The following is a 21,006-nucleotide window of genomic DNA, read 5'->3' as shown; positions in this document are numbered from 1 at the left end:
TCAAAAGAGTCATATAAAAAACCCTTGGATTTCTAATACTCACCTCATTCTTCAATGAGTCTACACACCTTATCCTTATGAACCCAATTTATTTTCCTCTCATTCTCACTCCCACCCCAAAGAAATTCTTTAAGGAGAGATTCAAGTTAAGCAACTATAGTTGTCGGAGTCTTGAAGAAAGAAGGAAGAAGACTAGAAGTGCAGATAAGACTGATTTTAGAATTATTACACAACCACCAATCAATAACGAAGCGTTCTTTCATCTAAATAATATATACCTCACTACCTCGATAATTGGCTTCCAAGTTTCTTTTCTATTTGGATTGGCCCCAATAGGAAGCCCTTAAAGGGAATTGCTCCTACTTTTCAATTCAATATACTTGTCGCCTCTTAACCCGCCGCCACCATCGAAAATAGACCATTTAACCTCATTATCACCACAAGAAATAGGAACGGGACTAGGGATCCTTTTGCTTAATACCTCATCAAATATTAATTTCTTATGTGAGAGAGTCATTAACCAGGACGACAAGATTCTTAGAGAAGACATAAACATGCACCCAAGCACGTCATTCACCTCCAAAATTAATCATACTTAACATATAGTCTAGAAAATTCCAACAAACTGAGTCATATCCTTTTCAAAGTCGACTTTGAAAACAAGATAGTATTTTCCAGGCTTCCTAGCCAAGTTAACAAGCTTATTTGTTGTCACCATCCCATTGGGTAAGTGTCTTCCTTTGATAAAAACATACTGGTTAGGGAAGATAAGTTTATCCATGGTAAAATATAATCGAACCATCACTTCCTTCGCCACTAGTTTATACAAATATCCAACCAAAAAAATATGTCGAAAGTCTCCTAAATGTTTTGAACTCAACATTAGGAATAAGGGAGGTAAAGTAGGAGGAGAAGCTATGAGTGGATGCCACAACCTCTTAAAAAAAGGAAAAATTAAAATCATCTAGACATTGGCTCTTATTTTCACTATATGAGCAACCACATAGTAACCACCTAGTCAACAACAATAAGTAGCAAAGATGAGGATGTTGCGTTAAATGTGTGATAAGATTAGATATGATAAGATTAAAAATGAAAATAGTATAGAGAGCATTGGGGTGACACCTATAGTAGAAAATATGATGGAGAATATGCTTCAATAGTTTGAGCATGTAGAGAGAAGACCTGTAGGTTCTGTGGTAAAGAGAGTAGAATAGATGGAGATGAGTCAAAAAGTTAGATATAGAGGAAGACCTAGAAAAACTTTAAGAGAAATTATTAAAAAAGATCTCGAGATTAACAATTTAGATAAAATCGCTAAATATTATATATAAAAGAGTTGGGACCCCATAGGTTGTTTGAATAACGAACCAGTAGACAATTATCAAATATGCATTTGGGAATGGCCCATTAAGACGTCACCCAAACACGTTAGTTAGTCTTCGACAAAACTGGAGTGCTCAAAGACTCTAAACAACTGCTAAAAACTCATCATCAATGTTTGCAGTGCTCCAAACAACTCTAAAAACTCATCTTCAATGTTTGATAATGCTTGAATAGTGAGCTAAACCGAATAACGATTATGCAGCGTAAAACTACCACCCTTATCAAAAAGCCAGATGTAATCATTTGTTACATCAATCCTCAACAATGTGATCTTTGATATAAATTATCATAAAAAATCATGTCATATTTTTATATATCATTAAGGGTATGTTCAGTCAAAATAGTAGTTGGCTGATAAGCTCGCTGATTGTTTATAGCTTATGACTTATGACGAATATATTATACCTTATAACTGATGGTTAAGACTGATTAGTGATAAGCTAATTGTTTGGTAAAAATAGCGATTCAACTAACTTATAAATGTAAAATAACATAAAAGATATTTAATACATAATTATTTCATTTTAAATTAAAATAAATTATAAAAGATAAAAATGAATTTTTGTAAAAATAATAAGGATAAAAAAAATGATAAGTTATAAATTATAAGTTAAAACGATCTTTGAAATAATGTCTGAAAAATAAGGTATTAGCTAGCAAAATAAACTATAAGTTTGTGATAAAGAAATCGTTACCAAACATATCTAAATTATAATTTGAACTTATAAGTTATAAGCTCAAAAATCTGTCTTACTAAACAGACTCTAAGGGTGTGTTTGGATTGGCGGTGGACAGAATTGATTCTAGTAGAATTGAGTTTGGTAGAATTGATTCTAGCTGAATTGAGTTTAACAGAATTGATTTATGTTTGGATACATTTTTGTAAAAGTGAGTTGAATAATAAATTACAGTGTAAAAATCATCCAGAATCAATTCTGGAGACAGAAGCTACAAATTCTAGCTTCAAGTAGAATCAATTCTGGAGACAGAATCAATTCTACTTTTGTCAAACCAAATATCTTAAAATCACACAGAATTGATTCTACACCTCTAGAATTGCTTTTGACCTTTTCAAAAGCCAAACCAAACATGCACTAAGTGTTTTTGAAAAAAATAGTTTAAATTTAATTTTTAGTCAAATGGGGTACCAATATTCATATTTTCTAACAAGTATGGACATTAGATGAAAATATCTTCGATGTGTTGTTTGTGTGCATACAATATTGTCAAAGATTGGCCTAATAAGCATTAGTTTTATTCCAAGCCAAGCTTTCCACATGAATTAATCGATTCAATATTCTATCTTGGCTTACATCATTGTTGAAGAAATACTTGCATCCAAATGCACATATATCAATATTCTTAGAAATAACTAATAAAAATAAAGAATTTAAATTTATTTCTAAGGTGATTGTGATAATGAGAAAGAAAAATTATTTTTTAATTAATAAAAAAATTGTGAGTGGTTGGGTGTACAACCAACTTTCATATTTATGTCTATGCAAGTATTTTCCTCATCATTGATCTCGTTTGTAGATTGGTAGTAGTGAATGCTCTCAAAAACTCCACACACCCATATCCATGGCTGATTCCCATAACATTCTTCTCATCTTCTCATTTGTTATCTTCCTCACTACTTTCACATCTACAAAATCATGGGATGACCCTTTTTTCATAAGCCAATATTGCTCAAGTAACAGAACATCAGCCAATACTTCCTTCCAAATTAACCTCACCACTTTTCTCTCTTCCTTATCATCCATTGCCACAACCAAAGCCAACACAAAATTTTACAACACAACATTCAACGGAAACAGCCCTTCTGACACAATCTATGGCATGTACTTATGCAGAGATGATGTTCCTTCTCAACTCTGTCAACAATGTATAGTTAATGCAACACAAAGACTTACCTCAGAGTGCTCTTTGTCTAAAGAAGGCATTGTTTGGTATAATGAATGCATGGTTTGGTACTCCACAGCCTTTATCTTCTCACCAGTGGCAAGAACAACACCTATTTTTAACTTGTTCAACACCGACAAAGTCCCAAACGCAAAAAGTTTCATGAGTTTATTGTTTTCTACCATGAACAAAACTGCAGATGAAGCAGCTTTTGGTAAAGGTGTTACAAAATTTGCAGCAAAGGACATAACAATATCAAAATTTCAGACCCTTTATTGTTTAGTTCAGTGCACACCAAATTTGTCACCACATGAGTGTAGATTTTGTCTAAGTGGATTAATAGAGCAACTTCCAGGGTGTTGTGAAGATAGAGTTGGAGGAAGGGTTCTAAATCCAAGTTGTAATATTAGGTATGAATTTTACCCTTTTTATATCGCAAATTCACCAAATCCTTCATCACAACAAATTCTACTTCCCCAAACAAAGAGCTTAGATGCTGATTCAATGGTTTCAGAAAACTCTTTTTACCTTTCACACAATTGTTCAAGTAACAAAACTTTCACTTTTAACAACACTTTCAAAGTTCACTTGACAACCCTTCTTTCTTACTTGTCTTCTAATGCCACAAAAAGTCTCTTTTATAAAGCTCAAGTGGCAAATACAGCTTTCGGGCTCTTCATGTGCCGTGGTGATGTTTCCTTCTCCATATGTGAGCTATGTGTAAAAAATGCAACACAAAGAATAACCAAAGATTGTAACTTTTCTCAAGAGGGTGTGATTTGGTATAGTCAATGCATGATTCGGTATTCGAATGGGAATTTCTTCTCTTTAGTGGACAAAAGTCATGTGTATTATGAGATGAATGTTACCAGTGATTCTAGTCCCAACAAAGAGAGAAACTTGTTCAATTTTGTAATATCAACTACCTTATCAAATGTGGCAATTGTGGCAGGGGATAGTGATGAGAAGTTTGGAACAAAATCATTGGAATTGAATGATTTACAAACACTTTATACACTTGGCCAATGTACACATGATTTGTCAAGTGATGATTGCAAGGGTTGTTTGGGAGATATTATTGGAAATGGAATTCCTTGGCCTTATTTGGGAAGTGTTGGTGGAAGAGTTTTATATCCTAGCTGCAATTTGAGGTTTGAATTGTTCCAATTTTATAGGGACAATGACAATGTTACCACACCAAAAATTACTCATTCTTCATCAGGTGAAGCCCCTCATATTCTAGTAATCTTTAAAATATAATATACTAGCACTATAAATAATTAGCAGAGACTAAGATTCTAACATAGTTAAAATGGTTTTTTTCTATAGAAGTACATTTGAATACTATTTTTACTAAACAAAAATAGCAATTATACGAACTATTAGTACTGCTACATTTGAATGAGATATATTTGATTGTTCTATGCAGGGAAAAGAAGAAAACGGCCACGAACAATTACCTTGATTGTTTTGCTCTCAGTTGTTCCAGTGATACTCTTCTTTGTTGGATTCTATTTGATAAAGAGAAAAACAAAAAGGAGTTTTAGGTCTATTCTCAATGAAAACTGTAAGTATTATAAAAGAGGAAACAATCTATCAAACCTTTTCTTTCAAAGCTTAAAGTTTGAAAACTTGGTTTAACAGATTTAATCATTTTGATCCAGTTGGTGATGAAAGTGCAATTTTAGAGCCATTACAGTATGGCTTAGATGTAATTGAAGCAGCAACAAACAACTTTGCAAATGAAAATTTCATTGGTAAAGGTGGATTTGGAGAAGTTTACAAGGTAAGTGGTAAATGTGATGAAATTTATTATTTAGCTCTTAATTTTTCTACAAATGATGAACTGTATTTTCAGGGCACGCTTTTGGATGGACGGCAAATAGCCGTAAAAAGACTCTCAAAAAGCTCAACGCAGGGTGGAAAAGAGTTCAAGAATGAAGTTTTGTTGATCGCCAAGCTTCAACATAGAAATTTAGTCACATTCATCGGTTTTTGCCTCGAAGAACAAGAGAAAATACTTATTTATGAATATGTGCCGAACAAGGGCCTTGATCACTTCTTATTTGGTTAGAAACTTAAATACATTAAACTCCTTAATATTTATCATATATAACATGCTAACACTTGCAATATTTTTGCAGGCGTTCAACAAAGAAAGTTCTTAAGTTGGCCCGAACGTTACAATATTATAAGAGGAATTGCTCAAGGAATTATCTACTTACATGTACATTCTCGACTCAAAGTTATTCATCGTGACCTGAAACCTAGTAATATTTTACTAGATGAAAATATGAATCCAAAAATATCAGACTTTGGCCTTGCTAGAATTTTTGAACTAAACCAAGACGAAGCAAGTACAAATAGGATCGTCGGAACATTGTAAGCTTTAAATTAACATCAATTTTTGTTGGTTTCCTTTCTTTAAAACTAAGCTCATGTTGATTTTTATTAATGTTTTTTTTTTATAGAGGTTATATGTCTCCGGAATATGCAATGCTCGGACAATTTTCTGACAAATCTGATGTCTATAGTTTTGGAGTCATGATTTTAGAAATTATGACAGGAAAGAAGAATGTAAGGTCTTATGAATCTATTGTTGGTGATAGTCTCCTGAGTAATGTGAGTATATCTATAAAAAGATTTTCATTCTATTTATGTTTATAAGCAATATATATTCAATGTTTACTTAGATGGATTAATATGCAAAGTGGTAACAAATTCTATATTATTAATTTATCAAACCTTTACAGGTTTGGAGACAATGGAGGGATGAAACACCATTCAGCATATTGGACCCAAAAATTAAAGGAACTTATTCTGAAACTGAAGTCAAAAAATGTATTCAGATTGGTTTATTATGTGCTCAGCAGTTCCCAGATGCAAGACCAACAATTGCAACAGTAGTTTCATATCTTAACAATGACTTCATTGAATTACCGACTCCGCAAGAACCTGCGTTTTTGTTCCATGGTAAAATGGATGCAAAAGGCAATCCACAAGAATCAAGTTCTACTCAGTCTATTAGTACATCCACAGCTTTGACGGGCAATGATTTGTCTATAACCGAATTGCTTCCTCGATAATATGTTTGATTTTCTTTTCTTGATGTTGTTGTTTATGAATGTTTCAATTGTATAATATACTTCCATATGCTAATGCTTATGTCTAAATTAATCATAGTATTTTACCAGCACTTGATATTTATCAGCGTTTGCCAAATAAATTTAATAATGTTAAATTATTGTGGATTTATACAATATAATAAAGGAAATGAAAGCTTATTAATGAAGAGTTAAAGTATAGGGAGAAGGAAAACATTTGAATTGAACTAGGAAGGTAAGAAAGTAAAAGAAGAGGTACATACCTGGCGAAAATAAGGAGGAGGTAGGTGATAGCAGAAAGGATGAAGTTGAGAACAAGGTACAATGCAGCTAGGACGAGGATGATGCCTTTGCAGAGTTGAATGAATCAAGACACCGAGACAGGCGATAACGTTCTTGTGGCCTGAAATTCAATTCAAAGATTAATTACATTGCATAGCCATTCTTTTTAAGATTAATTACATCTCAAAGCTATTCTTTTTAAGTTATTTCTTTTGTAGAATAAATTCATTGACAAGAAACTATGGCCCATTATCGCTCCTTATTCTTTTTCCAAATTCATTTTCTACCATAAAATCGTAACTCTGCAATCTGGCTGAAACTTCATATTTTGACTTTAACAATACAACCCAAATATGTCTACTGTGATCATCTAAAATATTCAAAAAGTATCTGAAACCATTCACTGATTCAGTTCAGAAAGGGATCCATTTATCAAGATTAATTAATTAATTAAAAAACATCATCGTAATGAGTATTACAAAGAGGAAAATCTTTTAGGTCTTGTCATAAGACATATATCGCAATCTCTATGTACTAACATGAATATAGCTATATTTTTTATTCAAGCATAACATTCTATCTATCAAGAGATCAATTTCTTATATATAGATGCTACAACACAGCAGAAGAAACTGCATTTGCATTTAAACTATGTGCAGTATGCTAACTGGAAACATAAGGCACTGCGTTTGCACTTAAACTATGTTTAGCCAAACAATTATATTCTTTAACCTCATCTTTCCCTGTATTGTGAAGTAGTTTGATTAAAAAATAAATGAGCATGGTTGTTTAATACATAACTTGGAAATTGAAATCAGAATTACAACAAACTACAGCAGGAACAATACATTCTCTACGGCAAAATCACTGCTTAATTGCACTCTTCCGCTGTATAAGACTTCAATAGAGTTACCATAAGGTAATATCACATCTATGGGATTTATCTCGTTATAACTAAAAAACCAACCCAAATAATAGAAAATGTGATGTGTGTGTCAATAATTCTTGGCTTGATACTTTTCTCATTATTATTTCTCGTATATATAAAGGTTACAGGGCTATATCGGTAATTACACTAAATAAATACATTTAAACTAATTCCTATTCACATCCCCCCTCAAATTGATGCTGCTTGTCAATGAGCATCAATTTGCTAACAAGAAACTGATGACGTGGACGCGGAACAGCCTTGGTAAGAATATCTGCAATCTGCAACTGAGTACTGACATGAGGAAGTGATATTATTCTGTCATCATAAGCGTCACGGATTGAGTGACAATGAACTTCAATATGTTTGGTGCGTTCATGAAAAACAGGATTCGCAACAATTTGGATGGCACTTGTATTGTCAGCATAAAGTGAAGTTGGCTCTATTTGAGGAAATCCAAGTTCAGCCAAAAGACCACGAAGCCAAATTATTTCAGAACAAGCAGCAGACATGGCACGATACTCAGATTCAGTAGAAGATTTAGAGACTCTCGCTTGTTTCTTACTTTTCCATGAGATCAATGAAGAGCCAAGAAACATGCACCAACCAGTGACAGATCGTCGAGTATCAGGGCACCCTGCCCAATCGGCATCACTATAAGCACTCAATTTAAGAGGAACGCCAGTAGGAAAGAATAAACCACGATGAGAGCTTCCCTTCAAGTAACGAATTATACGTCGAACTGCTGCCAGGTGTAGGTGGCGAGGAGAGTGCATGAATTGACTTACTTGTTGAACAGCAAATGATATGTCAGGGCGAGTAATAGTCAAGTAATTAAGGCTACCCACGAGTTGACGATACAATAAGGGATCATGCAACAGATCACCATCATCACGATGATATTTAACATTAACCTCAAGAGGAGTATCTACTGGATTAGCCGATTGCAGACCAGCCATAGAAATTAAATCTGTGGCATACTTGTGTTGATGGAGGAATATGCCCTTGGATGTAGAATGAACCTCAAGACCAAGAAAATAATGCAAATTACCAAGATCTTTCATATGAAACGCTGCTTGTAACTGCTGTTTAAGGCTTTGAATGAAAGCATGATCAGAACCAGTAATAATCATATCATCAACATACAGAAGAAGTAGGACAATTCCAGTAGATGTTCTATGAATAAATAGAGAAGAATCGTACTGACTCTGAGTAAAGGAAAACCCAAGTAGAGTGGAGCGAAATTTTTCATACCATGCTCTAGGCGCTTGTTTCAAACCGTATAAGGAGCGTTTGAGCTTGCACACACCCTTAGATGACGGAAATAAACCTTGAGGAGGAGTCATATAAATATCTTCCGCCAGGTCACCATGAAGAAAAGCATTTTTCACATCTAATTGATGAAGAGTCCACCCGTTAGAAGCAGCTATAGAGAGTACCGTACGGACAGATGTCATTTTGGCAACCGGTGCAAATGTCTCATCATAATCAATTCCATATTCCTGCTTGTCTCCTAAGGCAACCAAGCGAGCCTTGAAACGGTTAAGGGACCCATCAGAATTCAATTTCACAGAATACACCCATTTGCAGCCAATGGGTTTAACATCAGGAGGACAGGAGACAATATCCCATGTGAAATTCTCTTGAAGAGCTTGAAGTTCCTCATTCATTGCTTTTATCCAGCGTACATCTTTAACAGCCTGTGAATAGCAAGTAGGAATAGATATGCTAGAGAGTGTGGCAGTCAGAGAAGTATGTGAGGAATCATACCTGTCTGGTGAATATCTATCTGGTGCTCGAGATATTCGACCAGAACGTCGTGGTTCAACCATTACAGGATCAGGTGGCGGTTCAGCGTCGGGAAGGGGTGTGGGAACCTGCTGTTTGTGTTTTCTGACATATACATGACCTGGTTTATAGCGTTCTATAGATTGATGCATAATAGAAAACTTAGGAAGAGTAACAATATCATTCATGACAGGAGAAACACATGGAAACATAAACTGATTATCAAAAAATGTCACATTCCTAGAAATACGAAAACGATGGTTAGTGACATCATAACACACAAATCCCTTATGAGAGTGACTATACCCCATAAACGCACATTGAACAGACTGCGCTCCAAGCTTATGCCTTTCAAATGGAGGTAAGTGAACAAAACAAACACATCCAAAGGTATGTAAATCATTATAATTAGGCTGAATTTTAAAAAGACGAAAAAAGGGAGAATCGAGATCAATAACCGTAGAAGGAAGACGATTGATCAAGAAGACAGCTGTGGAAAGAGCCTCCACCCAAAATCGGGGTGGTACAGAAGCTTGAAGAAGTAAAGTGCGGGTCACATCAAGCAAATGACGATTCTTGCGTTCTGCCATCCCATTTTGTTGGGGGGTATTGGGACAAGATCGTTGAGACAAAATGCCTTTTTGTTGAAGAAATTCTTGAAACTCACGAGACATGTACTCACCACCAGAATCAGAGCGAAAATTTTTAACACTTTCATGAAATTGAGTTTCAACATATGTCAGAAATTTCTTAAACATAGAAAACACTTCAGATTTAGACCGAAGAAAATATATCCAAGTAAAACGACTATAATCATCAATAAATGTGACAAAATATTTATAGCGAGCATGAGAAACTACAGGAGACATACCCCATACATCACTATGAATCAGTTCAAAACAAGAGGAAGCCCGATAAGCACCAGACGGAAAAGGAAGTGTTTTACTTTTAGCTAATTTGCAAACAGAACATGAAAGAGAGTCATTAGAAACAACACTTTTATTTCCCAATAAACCATTTTTAAATAAATGAGATAAAACAGCAGAGTTAGGATGACCCAATTTTCTATGCCAATCCTCATAAGAATTCAAGACATTTTTACAAACAAGAGATAAATGACTAGAAATAAACTGAAGTGGAAACAGTCTTCCCACTTTAGGCCCCTTCGCAACCACCTTCCCCGACACCTGTTCCTGCACAAGGCAACCATCACGAGAAAAATTTACATTACAATTATTATCAACCAATTGACCAACAGATAATAGATTGGAAGCAAGTCCAGGTGCTACAAACACATCCCGAAAATCAGAGTTGAGGTCACCAACATTCGTGATAGAGAGAGCATTACCATCCGCAATTTGAATTTTCTGATTACCATGGTAAGAATGTAAATTGTGCAAGTATTCAGAAGAGGCGGTCATGTGATTGGATGCACCAGAATCAAGAAACCACGGGCGGGAAACATTCGAAGACTTACCCTGAATTCCCAAGGTTGATAGAGCGGAAAGTACCATCTGTTGGATTATTTCAGGTTGGAGAGCACCACCATTAGATGGATTGGTGATGAAAGGACCAACTGCAGAGCTTGTACTAGCAGAAAATGCTTGCACCGAACGTTGTGTTGATCGTGGAGGACGGGTGAGACAATCAGAGATAATATGGCCCCGCTTCTTGCAATAATTACAAAACTTCTTACTGCAACTCTGAGCAAAATGTCCAAATTGTTTGCAAGAGAAACATTGGACATGTCGAATATCACGACCTTTACCTCTACTATGAGGAGCATATGCAAACATAGCAGACTCAGAAATGACAACATCACGAGACATGGATCCTTGAGTAGCAAGACGCTGTTCCTCTCTGAGAAGTTCACCGACACATGTATCTAAAGAAGGAACGGGATTTCTATTCAACAAGGCACCTCTGACAACCTCAAATTCTGCACGAAGCTTCATGAGAAATTGATCTCGCCTACTAGTATTGTAGACCTCTTGGACATCCGCGAGAGAACTTTTGGGAACATCAACATGTATAATTGCAGAGTGTGATGTCCACAAATTCAAAAAACCAGAATAATATTCTTGAACAGACAGATTGCCTTGTTTGTAATTGGCAATGTCTAGCTCCAACTGAAAACGTTTGGCCGCATTGTCTAGGTTATAGATACGCTTCAAGTAGTTCCACATTTCTTGGGCAGTGGAAAAAGATCGCAAATTATTAATCATGTGAGGATCAATAGTACCGAGAATCCAAGTGATAATCTGAGCATCTTCTATTTCCCATGCATCTAAGTCAGTTGTCTCTAACGATGCCAAAGAGACATCGTCCAAGTGACTCCATAATCCTTTCCCTTTGACATACATTCGAAACTGAAATTCCCAAACAAGATAATTCTTTCCGGTAAAACGAACACAAATATGATCTATCTCTTCTTCGGAAGCCATAATATCAGAGATGACTTAAGAACAATTTTGTTAACGTAACAATTTTGTTAACGTGAAACAAGAAACACCAACGAAACACTGAAGAAAATACTTGCCGACACCAAATCAACACCCCAATTCAGGATACTCGCCGACACCAAGTCAAAACCCTAATTCAGAATAATTGCCGACAGAGTCAAAACTCTAATTCAGAATAATTGCCGACACATAGTCAAAACCCTAATTCAGAATATTTGCCGACACAGAGTCAAAACCCTAATTCAGAATATTTGCCGACACCGATACGATAACACGATCAAAACAAACACGATTTGTAAGCACCCGAGATTAGAATCGCAATCTTGGAAGAGATTACCGAGAACCGAGATGATTTCAAGTACCGAAAAACGAGATCTACCGAGACGATTTCAAGAGCGACCCAGTGGGGTGTCGCTGAATAAAGCCAAGATTAACCTAAAACTCACAGGTTTGATCGAAAACCTACTGATACCATGTCAATAATTCTTGGCTTGATACTTTTCTCATTATTATTTCTCGTATATATAAAGGTTACAGGGCTATATCGGTAATTACACTAAATAAATACATTTAAACTAATTCCTATTCACAGTGTGGCCCAGAGTCCCAAATCCAGGAAGACTAAATGAGTTTGAAGCCTGTTTGCATTCACATAGTGTTCTGCTAGTAGCCTATTTTACTTTATAACTATGTTTGAAAATGCTACAATATTGTTTTAGGCATTTTCAGAATACAATAACTATCAAGCAACTTATTCAAGTTAGTATAGGAAATGAAACTTGTTTAATTTCTCACTACCCAATAACTACTGCTTGTGTGTTTCAATTTAAAGGGAAATGAAACACATTTGAATTGAAGTAGGAACGTAAGAAAGTAAAAGATGTACGTACCTGGCGCCTGCGGGAATGAGGGCGAAGTAGGTGATAGCCGAATAGAAGAATTTGAAAACAAAGTGCGCTGCAACGAGGACAAGGGTGAAATCTTTGCAGAGTTGAAATCCGAAAGAGGTACGTGCATTGCACAAATAGAAACTCAATTTTGTTAGGATGTTTTCACTTTTTGGATGTTATTTTGTGCATCTTAATTTTTATAACATTTTTTGTTTTCTGTATCTTAAGAATTCATCATTCTTGATAGCTAGGATGAAATACGTCTAATGCTAGCATGTAAGTTATTAGTTATAAGAACTCTGATTCGTGCAGTCAGAGAGAAAACACACAATTATGCTGTCAAAACTAAGTTACAGGGAATCATTTGGAAGTTCTTACAATAAAATCAAGAAAACAAAAAGAATCAAAACAATTATATGGAATATAGTTCATGTGAAGCAACCAAGTTCTTAGAAATCTCAAATATAAGCCTGGCCTCAAATGCATCACTAGAATAACCTTTAGAAGACCCTTGCCGAATCATTACTCTGTCATACCCTTTTTGTGATCATGTTTTGCATCAAAGAAATGGCCAAAAAGAAATGGAGAGGGAATCCTCTAAACAACTTATCCTTCAACCATGTGTAATGTGTTCCTGATAATTAAATCTTTTCAATATCAATCCAACTGGATCCTGGTATTTTCTTTACATTCCTTACCTCCATTAGTTCTCTCAGACTCACCACACCATCCCAATTGCTTGATTCAGCTAACATGTTAGACAATAATACATAGGATGACGGGTCATTTTTGTCATGTTTTATGGCATGTTCTGCTGCAACTTTCCCGGTTTCTACATCCCCGTGAACCTGACAAGCACTTAGCAATGTTTGCCAAACTCGCACACCAGGTTGAAATGGCATTCGTAAGATTAACTCCTTAGCTTCTTTGATAAGCCCGGCCCGACCTAGGATACTTACCATGCAAATGTAGTGATCTTCTCCGGGAAAGATTCCGTAGTCATTATTCATGGAGGAAAAATACTTCCACCCTTCATCAACAAACCCACCTTGACTACATGCATAAAGAACACAAATGAATGTGATGTAATTTGGTACTACACTCGTTTCCCTCATTTCATCAAAAATTTGAAGAGCTTCTCTAGATTGACCATTTTGTGCACACGCCATTATCATTGTTGTCCATGAGATAACAGAACGAGAATTCATCGATTGAAAAAGTGCCCGTGCACTATCCATGCATCCACATTTTGCATACATATCAAGAAGAGCATTATCAACACAAACATCAACGTCACTTCCAAGTTTCATCCTCAAGCCATGAAACTGTTTCCCTTCCTCCAATGAAGTCAAACAAGCACAAGCATTTAGAGCAGTTGCCAAGGTAAATTTATTTGGCTCAACACTCATTTTCTTCATTTGTACAATGACCGCAAGCGCCTTTCTTGGTTCCCCCCACCGTAAACATCCATCCGCCATTTGTGTCCAAGAGCATACATCTTTGTTAGGCATCTCATCAAAAGCTTTGAAACCCTCCTCCAACTTTTGATTTTTTATATACATGTCAACTAAAGAGTTCCCTACACAGATATCATCCCCATAACCACTTTTAACAAGCTCTGCATGAACCTGTATTCCCATTTCAAGATAGGAGATGGCAGCCAACCCCGTTAAACCACTGGAAAAAGTGAACTCGTCCGGCCTCACATCCTTACAAATCATGTAGCGCCAAAATACCGGAATCTGTTCACAAGAAAACTGCAAGTAACCCCCTATCATAGTATTCCATGTCACAATATCTCTAATAGGACTCGTCTCAAAAATTCGCAAGGCTTCTGTCAATTTACCATGCCTAACTAAAGCTGTCAAAAACGCGTTCAGCAAAAATACATTAGACTCAAGTCCTGACCGAACCACTAACGAATAAATCTGGTAAGCCTGCGTCTCATTCTCGGTTAACGAAGAAGCTTGGAGAGCACTCACAAATGTAAACTCATTCGGTTTCGTGACTCCCTCACGGTGCATGCTGGAAAACAAAGAAAGAGCTTGTGAAGAACTGCCATTCCGAATGCAACCAGCCATGACAACAGACCATGACACCACGTTTCTATCTGGCATTTCATCAAACAGTTGGAGTGCAGAAGTAAGGTCCCGGATTTTTATATACATGTTGAGCAAATGGTTTTGGAGAAAAGGTGTAAAAGGGATATACCCTTTGATGAAATGAGCGTGAATTGATGTTCCTTTCAGAAAGTTTGAGTCTTGTGCATATGCTCGTAAGAGATTTGTGTATAACTCTTCCTTTTTGGCCATTTCTTTGATGCAAAACATGATCACAAAAAGGGTATGCAGAAAAAAGAAGAATCCGGCCACGAACAATTACCTTGATTGTTTTGCTCTCAATTGTTCCACTGATACTCTTCTTTGTTGGATTCTATTTGATAAAGAGAAAAGCAAAAAAGAGTTTTAGGACTATTCTCAATGAAAACTGTAAGTATTGTAAAGGAAGTAAATCAAGCCTTTTCTTTCAAAGCTTAAAGTTTGGAAACTGGGTTTAACAATTTTTATCATTTTGATCTAGTTGGTGATGAAAGTGCAATTTTAGAGCCATTACAATTTGGTTTAGATGTAATTAAAGCCGCAACCAACAACTTTGCAAATGAAAATTTCATTGGTAAAGGTGGATTTGGAGAAGTTTACAAGGTGGGTAAATGTGGTAAAATTTATTATTTAGCTCTCGATTTTTCTACAAATGATGAACTATATTTTCAGGGCACACTTTTGGATCAACGACAAATAGCCGTAAAAAGACTTTCAAAAAGCTCGACGCAAGGTGAAAAAGAGTTCAAGAATGAAGTTTTGTTGATCGCCAAGCTTCAACATAGAAATTTAGTCACGTTCATCGGTTTTTGCCTCGAAGAACAAGAGAAAATACTTATTTACGAATATGTGCCAAACAAGGGCCTTGATCACTTCTTATTTGGTTAGAAACTTAATTACATTAAACTACTTAATATTTATCATAAATATAACATGCTAACATTTCTCACTGGAATATTTTTACAGACGTTCAACAAAGAAAGTTCTTAAGTTGGCCTGAACGTTACAATATTATAAGAGGAATTGCTCAGGGAATTATCTACTTACATGTACATTCTCGACTAAAAGTCATTCATCGTGACCTCAAACCTAGTAATATTTTATTAGACAAAAATATGATTCCAAAAATATCAGACTTTGGTCTTGCTAGAATTTTCGAACTAAACCAAGATGAAGCAAGTACAAATAGGATTGTCGGAACATTGTAAGTTTTAAATTATCATCAATTTTTGTTGGTTTCCTTTCTATAAACTAAGCTCATGTCGACTTTTATCTCTAATTTTTATAGAGGTTATATGTGTCCAGAATATGCCATGCTGGGAAAATATTCTGAGAAATCTGATGTTTATAGTTTTGGAGTCATGGTTTTAGAAATTATGACAGGAAAGAAAAATGTAGGGTCTTATGAATCCTGTGATGGTGTTAGTCTCCTGAGTTATGTGAGTACATCTAGAAATTTATTTCATTCCATTTATGTTTATAAGAAATATATATTCAATGTTTACTTAGATGGATTCAAATTCAGTGGTAACAAATTGTATATTACTTTATAATTTGTTTTACAGGTTTGGAGACAGTGGAGGGATAAAACACCATTAAACATATTAGACCCAAACATTAAAGGAACTTATTCTGAAACTGAAGTCAAAAAGTGTATTCAGATTGGTTTATTATGTGCTCAGCAATTCCCTAACTCAAGACCAACAATCACAACAGTAATTTCATATTTTAACAACGACTTCATTGAACTACCAAGTCCCCAAGAACCTGCATTTTCTTTCCCTGGTCAAATGGATGCACAAGCCAATCCACAAGAATCAAGTTCTACTCAGTTTAAAAATGCTTCCACAGCTTTGACGAACAATGAATTGTCTATAACTGAATTGTTTCCTCGATAACATGTTCATTTTGCTTTTCTTTATGTTGTTGTTTATGAATGTTTTAATTGTATGATAAAACTCCATTTGGAAAATTTAATGGGTAAATATTGAATCACAAAAACATTTTTTTTCTTTCATTTTATTGGTTAATACTCTGTCTTTGTATTCTTTTGATAATCCATAGTTCCTAAGAAAAGAAAAATAGTAATTTGAGTTGATTGTAGTATACTTTTGTGTTGTAACTTGTGTGAATTATGATTAAGTGAGTATTTAAAGAGTTAGGAATGAATTTAAAGGTGAAGTGAGAAAAGGGTTAAAGAAAAACTCATCCATTTGTTAAAAGGTTGAACTTTTTTAAATGAAGGCGTGAAAGGATAAGGAAAGGATTTGATTTTGTTTCTCTCAATGCAGTTTCTTAACATTAGAGGTCTGAGACGGAATGGTGAAAACAGAGCTAGATGAGTAACACTTCTAAACCAAAACTAAACTGAACCATAAAAATAGTTTGGTTATGATAGAGGACCAAACCAAACACAACTGAACCATAAAATAGTTTATATTAATCGAACCGAAAGGTGCAATATCACAATCAAGAATACAGACAAAAATAATTAACAATAATAGAATTAAAAGGAAATGAAGGAAAACACAAACTAACTAATAGTAATAGAGACGCTAATTTCCTGAAGCAAAATAAAATCATTTGAAACAACCTAACTTAATTGAAATTACTAGCTTAATTCAAAGAAAATTCATTTTATGCAAAGGAACCACAGATATGAATAGAAAATATACCAAAATACTAACATACCATGTAATATAGTTCCAAATTAACCATAATATGTAATGCTAATGATATTTACCAGAGTTTGTCAAATAAATATAATAATGTTGAGTTATTCTGGATGTATATAATACAATAAAGGAAATGAAAGCCTGTAAATGAAGTGATTATAGTAATGGGAGAAGGAAAACATTTGAATTGAACTAGGAAGGTGAGAAAGTAAAAGAAGAGGTAAGTACCTGGCGAAAATAAGGGTGAGGTAGGTGATAGCAGAAAGGAAGAAGTTGAAAACAAGGTACAATGCAGCTAGGACGAGGGTGATACCTTTGCAGAGTTGAATGAATCATGACACCGAGACAGACAATGACGTTCTTGTGGCCTGAAATTCCATTCAAAGAATAATTACATTGCATAGCTATTCTTTTTAAGTTATTTCTTTTGAAGAATAAATTCATTGGCAAGAAACTATGGCCCATTATCGCTTCTTATTCTTTTTCCAAAATCATTTTCTACCATAAAATCATAACTCTGCACTCTGGCTGAAACTTCATATTTTGACTTCAACAAAACAGCCAAAATATGTCTGTGTGATCATCTTAAATATTCAAAAAGTGTCTGAAACCATTCACTGATTCAGTTTAGAAAGGCCTCCATATATCAAGATTAATTAATTAAAAAACATCATCAAAATGAGTATTACAAAGAGGAAAATCTTTTAGATCCTGACATATGACATACATTGCAACCTCTATGAAGTGTACTAACATGAATAGTTATATTTTTGATTCAAGCGCAACATTCTATCATAAGATAGGTGTCCTAAAAAAAAAGATGCCACAACACAGCAGAAGAAACTGCATTTGCATTTAAACTATGTGCAGTATGCAAACTCGATAAGGCACTGCATTTGCATTTAAATTATGTTTAGCCAAACCAATATTCTTTAACCTCGTCTTTCCCTGTATAGTGCAGTAGCTTGATTCAAAAATAAATTACCATGATACTAGTTTGATACATCACTTGGGAACTGAAATCAGATTTACAACAAACTACATCAGGAACAATACATTCTCTACGGTAAAATCACTGCTTAATTGCACTCTTCCACTGTATAAGGCTTCAATAGAGTTACCATAAGGCAATTTCACATCTATGGGACTTATCTAGTTATAACTAAAAAACCAATCCAAAGAATTAAAAATGAGATGTGAAGCCCAGTGTCCGAAATCCAGGAAGACTCAATGAGTTTGAAGCCTGTTTGCATTCATATATAGTGTTTTGCTAGTGGCCTATTTTAATTTATAACTATGTTTGAAAATGCTACAGCATTGTATAAAGCATTTTCAGAATACAATAACTATCAAGTTAGTATTGGAAATGAAACTTGTCTAACTTGTCACTACCCAACAACTACTGCTTGTGTGTGTTTCAACTTGAAGGGAAAGGAAACACATTTGAATTGAAGTAGGAAGTTGAGAAAGTAAATGAAGAGGTACGTACCTGGCGAGAATGAGGGCGGAGTAGGTTATAGCCGAATCCAGACACTAACACAGACAATCACGGAACTGTAATGAAGAGAGTTCTATCAAAATTCTTCATTATTATTGTAGAGATGTTTCATCAAATCAAAGCAAGTTCTGTAATGTTATCAAATATCAAAATTTTCATTTGCGAATGGCGAGACCGAATAAAACCATTGAAACCTCATGTTGAGGTTATAACTTGCTGTAACAAATAAAAAGGGATAACTTGTATAACTTACTACAACCTTAGATAGTATCAAAGAAAATAGCATCAAATCATTGAGTGGAGCTTGCAATTACGAATATCTAATGCATTGCATCAAATTTAAAATTTCATTTTCCCGAGTATTGTAATCATGTATGCAACCTAAATAATTCAATAATATGACACTAACCTAGAGTATATTTTCTTCATAAAATATCGCCGGTGTCGGAAGAGGAATCGATCTGGAACTCTCTCGCCGGCATGAACTGAAGCCTTATTCTGGATTGCAGATGAATATGAAAGGATTTGTGAGTTTCAATTTGGAAAGACAGAGATGGTGAGTAAGTGGTGAATGGGTGAAATTTGACCCCAATTTGTTTTCAGGGGTTGTGGGATTTTGGGGAAGAAGAACGATGAACGCAGAGTTTTTGGAGGAACATTTAGCGCCAAATGAAAATATTTGTCTATTTATTTTATTTTTTAAATTTATTCGAATTCATGCTTTTTTTTACAAAAAGTGGTAACAAAAATATTCCTATAATAGGGTTTACCTTAAAAGAAATATAATCTCTCAGTCCAAAATTAAATGTCATATTTATGTACTATTGCTTTTAATTTTTAATATAATTTTAATTTTATCTTTCAATTATATTTTTAATTAATACTCCTAATTTTATTTTATTTTTTAATAATTAGAATACATCAATAAGAATAATTTGGTAATAAAAATAATTTAGTTGTTATTCTCTCTTTTATTTATCAAATTTTTTATTTTTATAAAAATGTCAAATACGACATTTATTTTTGAACGGATAAAGTATTAGATTTGTCTATTTTTATCAACGTTTTTTTTTTGGCAAACATTAAAGGAAAAAGGAGCTACAAAGAAAGGGGAAACAATAACCATTTTGGTTAAGAAATTTTAAAATTGGGTAAACCAATTCTATTTCTAATATACTCACCCATATTAACAATAGGGTAAGAATCAAACCAAACATTGTTTGAAATAGAAATGCCAAGATTTGCTAACTTGTCGGCACAATGAATGCTTTTCTCTAAAATATAAGACACAATAAAATTAATGTTACTAAGGAGGGGACACAGTTAGACCACCCATTTCTTAGTCAAGAAGATGTCCTAAAAGCCAAGAAAATAAGAGTGAAGTCTCTTTCCAACCAAAGATTCTTTTTCAACCTCTCCTATAAGGTATCTCAATAGCATTGAAGGCACCCAACAACTCAGTATTTGAAGTTAATAATTCAGTGTTTCAAGTGTCAGAACAACATTGGTTTATACCATATTCTTTAGATTTTGATGATAACAAAGTATTTAAAGAACAATTGGGTAGACTAATGTGAGTTCAAGTGTGCAGGTACAAATATCAATATACTAATTGAAAGCCAGATCTAAAATTGCACTGAACATTGAAAGAGAAGCTCTTAAGAGACAGATTCTGAAGATCAAACTCTAAAGAATCAACTTTTAATCAAACCATCTTCTAATGATAAGAACCTAAAGTCTCTAGACTCTAATCAAGCCAGCTTCTGAAGATCAAGCTAGCCTCTGAAGAGTTAGAGTCTAAAGGATCAAAAGCTAAAACTCATACTCTGAAGGACCAGAACCTGAACCCAGTCAAAGCTCAAGAACTGAGGATTTTCTAACATGCCGCTATCAGACTCTAAGGTCAATTTTCTTGTCTTGGTCGTGTGAAGACTTAGCAGAAAGTTGCAGAAGCCTGAAGTTTTACAATTGATAATTCCTTTTGTAGAAAAT

At 34.6% G+C, this 21,006-nt stretch overlaps 3 protein-coding genes across 6 annotated transcripts; 2 read left to right on the top strand and 1 right to left on the bottom strand.

Moving 5' to 3' along the window:
• The first annotated feature begins 2,967 nt into the window (after nt 1-2,967).
• Nucleotides 2,968-7,035, top strand: LOC131633388 (putative cysteine-rich receptor-like protein kinase 20). Of its 2 annotated transcripts, XM_058904101.1 has the most exons (7): nt 2,968-4,510; nt 4,718-4,855; nt 4,953-5,074; nt 5,147-5,357; nt 5,433-5,670; nt 5,760-5,910; nt 6,042-7,035. In XM_058904101.1, the coding sequence occupies exons 1-7, from the start codon at nt 2,968-2,970 to the stop codon at nt 6,372-6,374; spliced, it is 2,736 nt and encodes a 911-aa protein (XP_058760084.1). In that variant the 3' UTR covers nt 6,375-7,035. The 2 variants fall into 2 exon arrangements, with proteins under 2 accessions (XP_058760084.1, XP_058760083.1); XM_058904100.1 differs by having other exon boundaries at nt 4,953-5,357.
• On the bottom strand, nt 4,505-19,659 carry LOC131633389 (putative pentatricopeptide repeat-containing protein At3g15130). Of its 3 annotated transcripts, XM_058904102.1 has the most exons (5): nt 19,424-19,659; nt 19,006-19,070; nt 17,745-17,884; nt 12,743-15,175; nt 6,658-6,795 (listed from the first exon to the last, which is right to left on the bottom strand). In XM_058904102.1, exon 4 carries the CDS (start codon nt 15,070-15,072, stop codon nt 13,384-13,386), a length of 1,689 nt encoding a protein of 562 aa, XP_058760085.1. In that variant the 5' UTR covers nt 15,073-15,175; nt 17,745-17,884; nt 19,006-19,070; nt 19,424-19,659; the 3' UTR covers nt 6,658-6,795; nt 12,743-13,383. The 3 variants fall into 3 exon arrangements, with proteins under 3 accessions (XP_058760086.1, XP_058760085.1, XP_058760087.1); XM_058904103.1 differs by lacking the exons at nt 17,745-17,884; nt 19,006-19,070; nt 19,424-19,659 and adding an exon at nt 4,505-4,799 and having other exon boundaries at nt 6,656-6,795; nt 13,441-15,364; XM_058904104.1 differs by lacking the exons at nt 17,745-17,884; nt 19,006-19,070; nt 19,424-19,659 and having other exon boundaries at nt 12,743-14,852; nt 14,954-15,364.
• On the top strand, nt 15,945-16,739 carry LOC131633390 (cysteine-rich receptor-like protein kinase 8). The gene is made up of 3 exons (XM_058904105.1): nt 15,945-16,045; nt 16,130-16,280; nt 16,407-16,739. The coding sequence occupies exons 1-3, from the start codon at nt 15,957-15,959 to the stop codon at nt 16,737-16,739; spliced, it is 573 nt and encodes a 190-aa protein (XP_058760088.1). The 5' UTR covers nt 15,945-15,956.
• Nucleotides 19,660-21,006: the final 1,347 nt, after the last annotated feature.

This window comes from Vicia villosa, unplaced genomic scaffold (genome assembly GCF_029867415.1).
Source record: "Vicia villosa cultivar HV-30 ecotype Madison, WI unplaced genomic scaffold, Vvil1.0 ctg.001122F_1_1, whole genome shotgun sequence".
NCBI classification, from domain to species: domain Eukaryota; kingdom Viridiplantae; phylum Streptophyta; class Magnoliopsida; order Fabales; family Fabaceae; genus Vicia; species Vicia villosa.
The sequence above is the reverse complement of the archived record's forward strand: the minus strand, read 5'-3'. Positions and strand labels throughout refer to the sequence as shown.

Excerpts from the sequence above, each read along its gene's own strand:
- LOC131633388 (XM_058904100.1), top strand. The coding sequence starts at position 2,968 with ATGGCTGATTCCCATAACATTCTTCTCATCTTCTCATTTGTTATCTTC. Across the intron at positions 5,358-5,432 it reads CCTTGATCACTTCTTATTTG|GCGTTCAACAAAGAAAGTTC; the intron begins GTTAGAAACTTA and ends ATATTTTTGCAG. Across the intron at positions 5,671-5,759 it reads AATAGGATCGTCGGAACATT|AGGTTATATGTCTCCGGAAT; the intron begins GTAAGCTTTAAA and ends TTTTTTTTATAG.
- LOC131633389 (XM_058904102.1), bottom strand. The coding sequence starts at position 15,072 with ATGTTTTGCATCAAAGAAATGGCCAAAAAGGAAGAGTTATACACAAAT.
- LOC131633390 (XM_058904105.1), top strand. The coding sequence starts at position 15,957 with ATGATTCCAAAAATATCAGACTTTGGTCTTGCTAGAATTTTCGAACTA. Across the intron at positions 16,046-16,129 it reads AATAGGATTGTCGGAACATT|AGGTTATATGTGTCCAGAAT; the intron begins GTAAGTTTTAAA and ends TAATTTTTATAG. Across the intron at positions 16,281-16,406 it reads GTGTTAGTCTCCTGAGTTAT|GTTTGGAGACAGTGGAGGGA; the intron begins GTGAGTACATCT and ends TTTGTTTTACAG.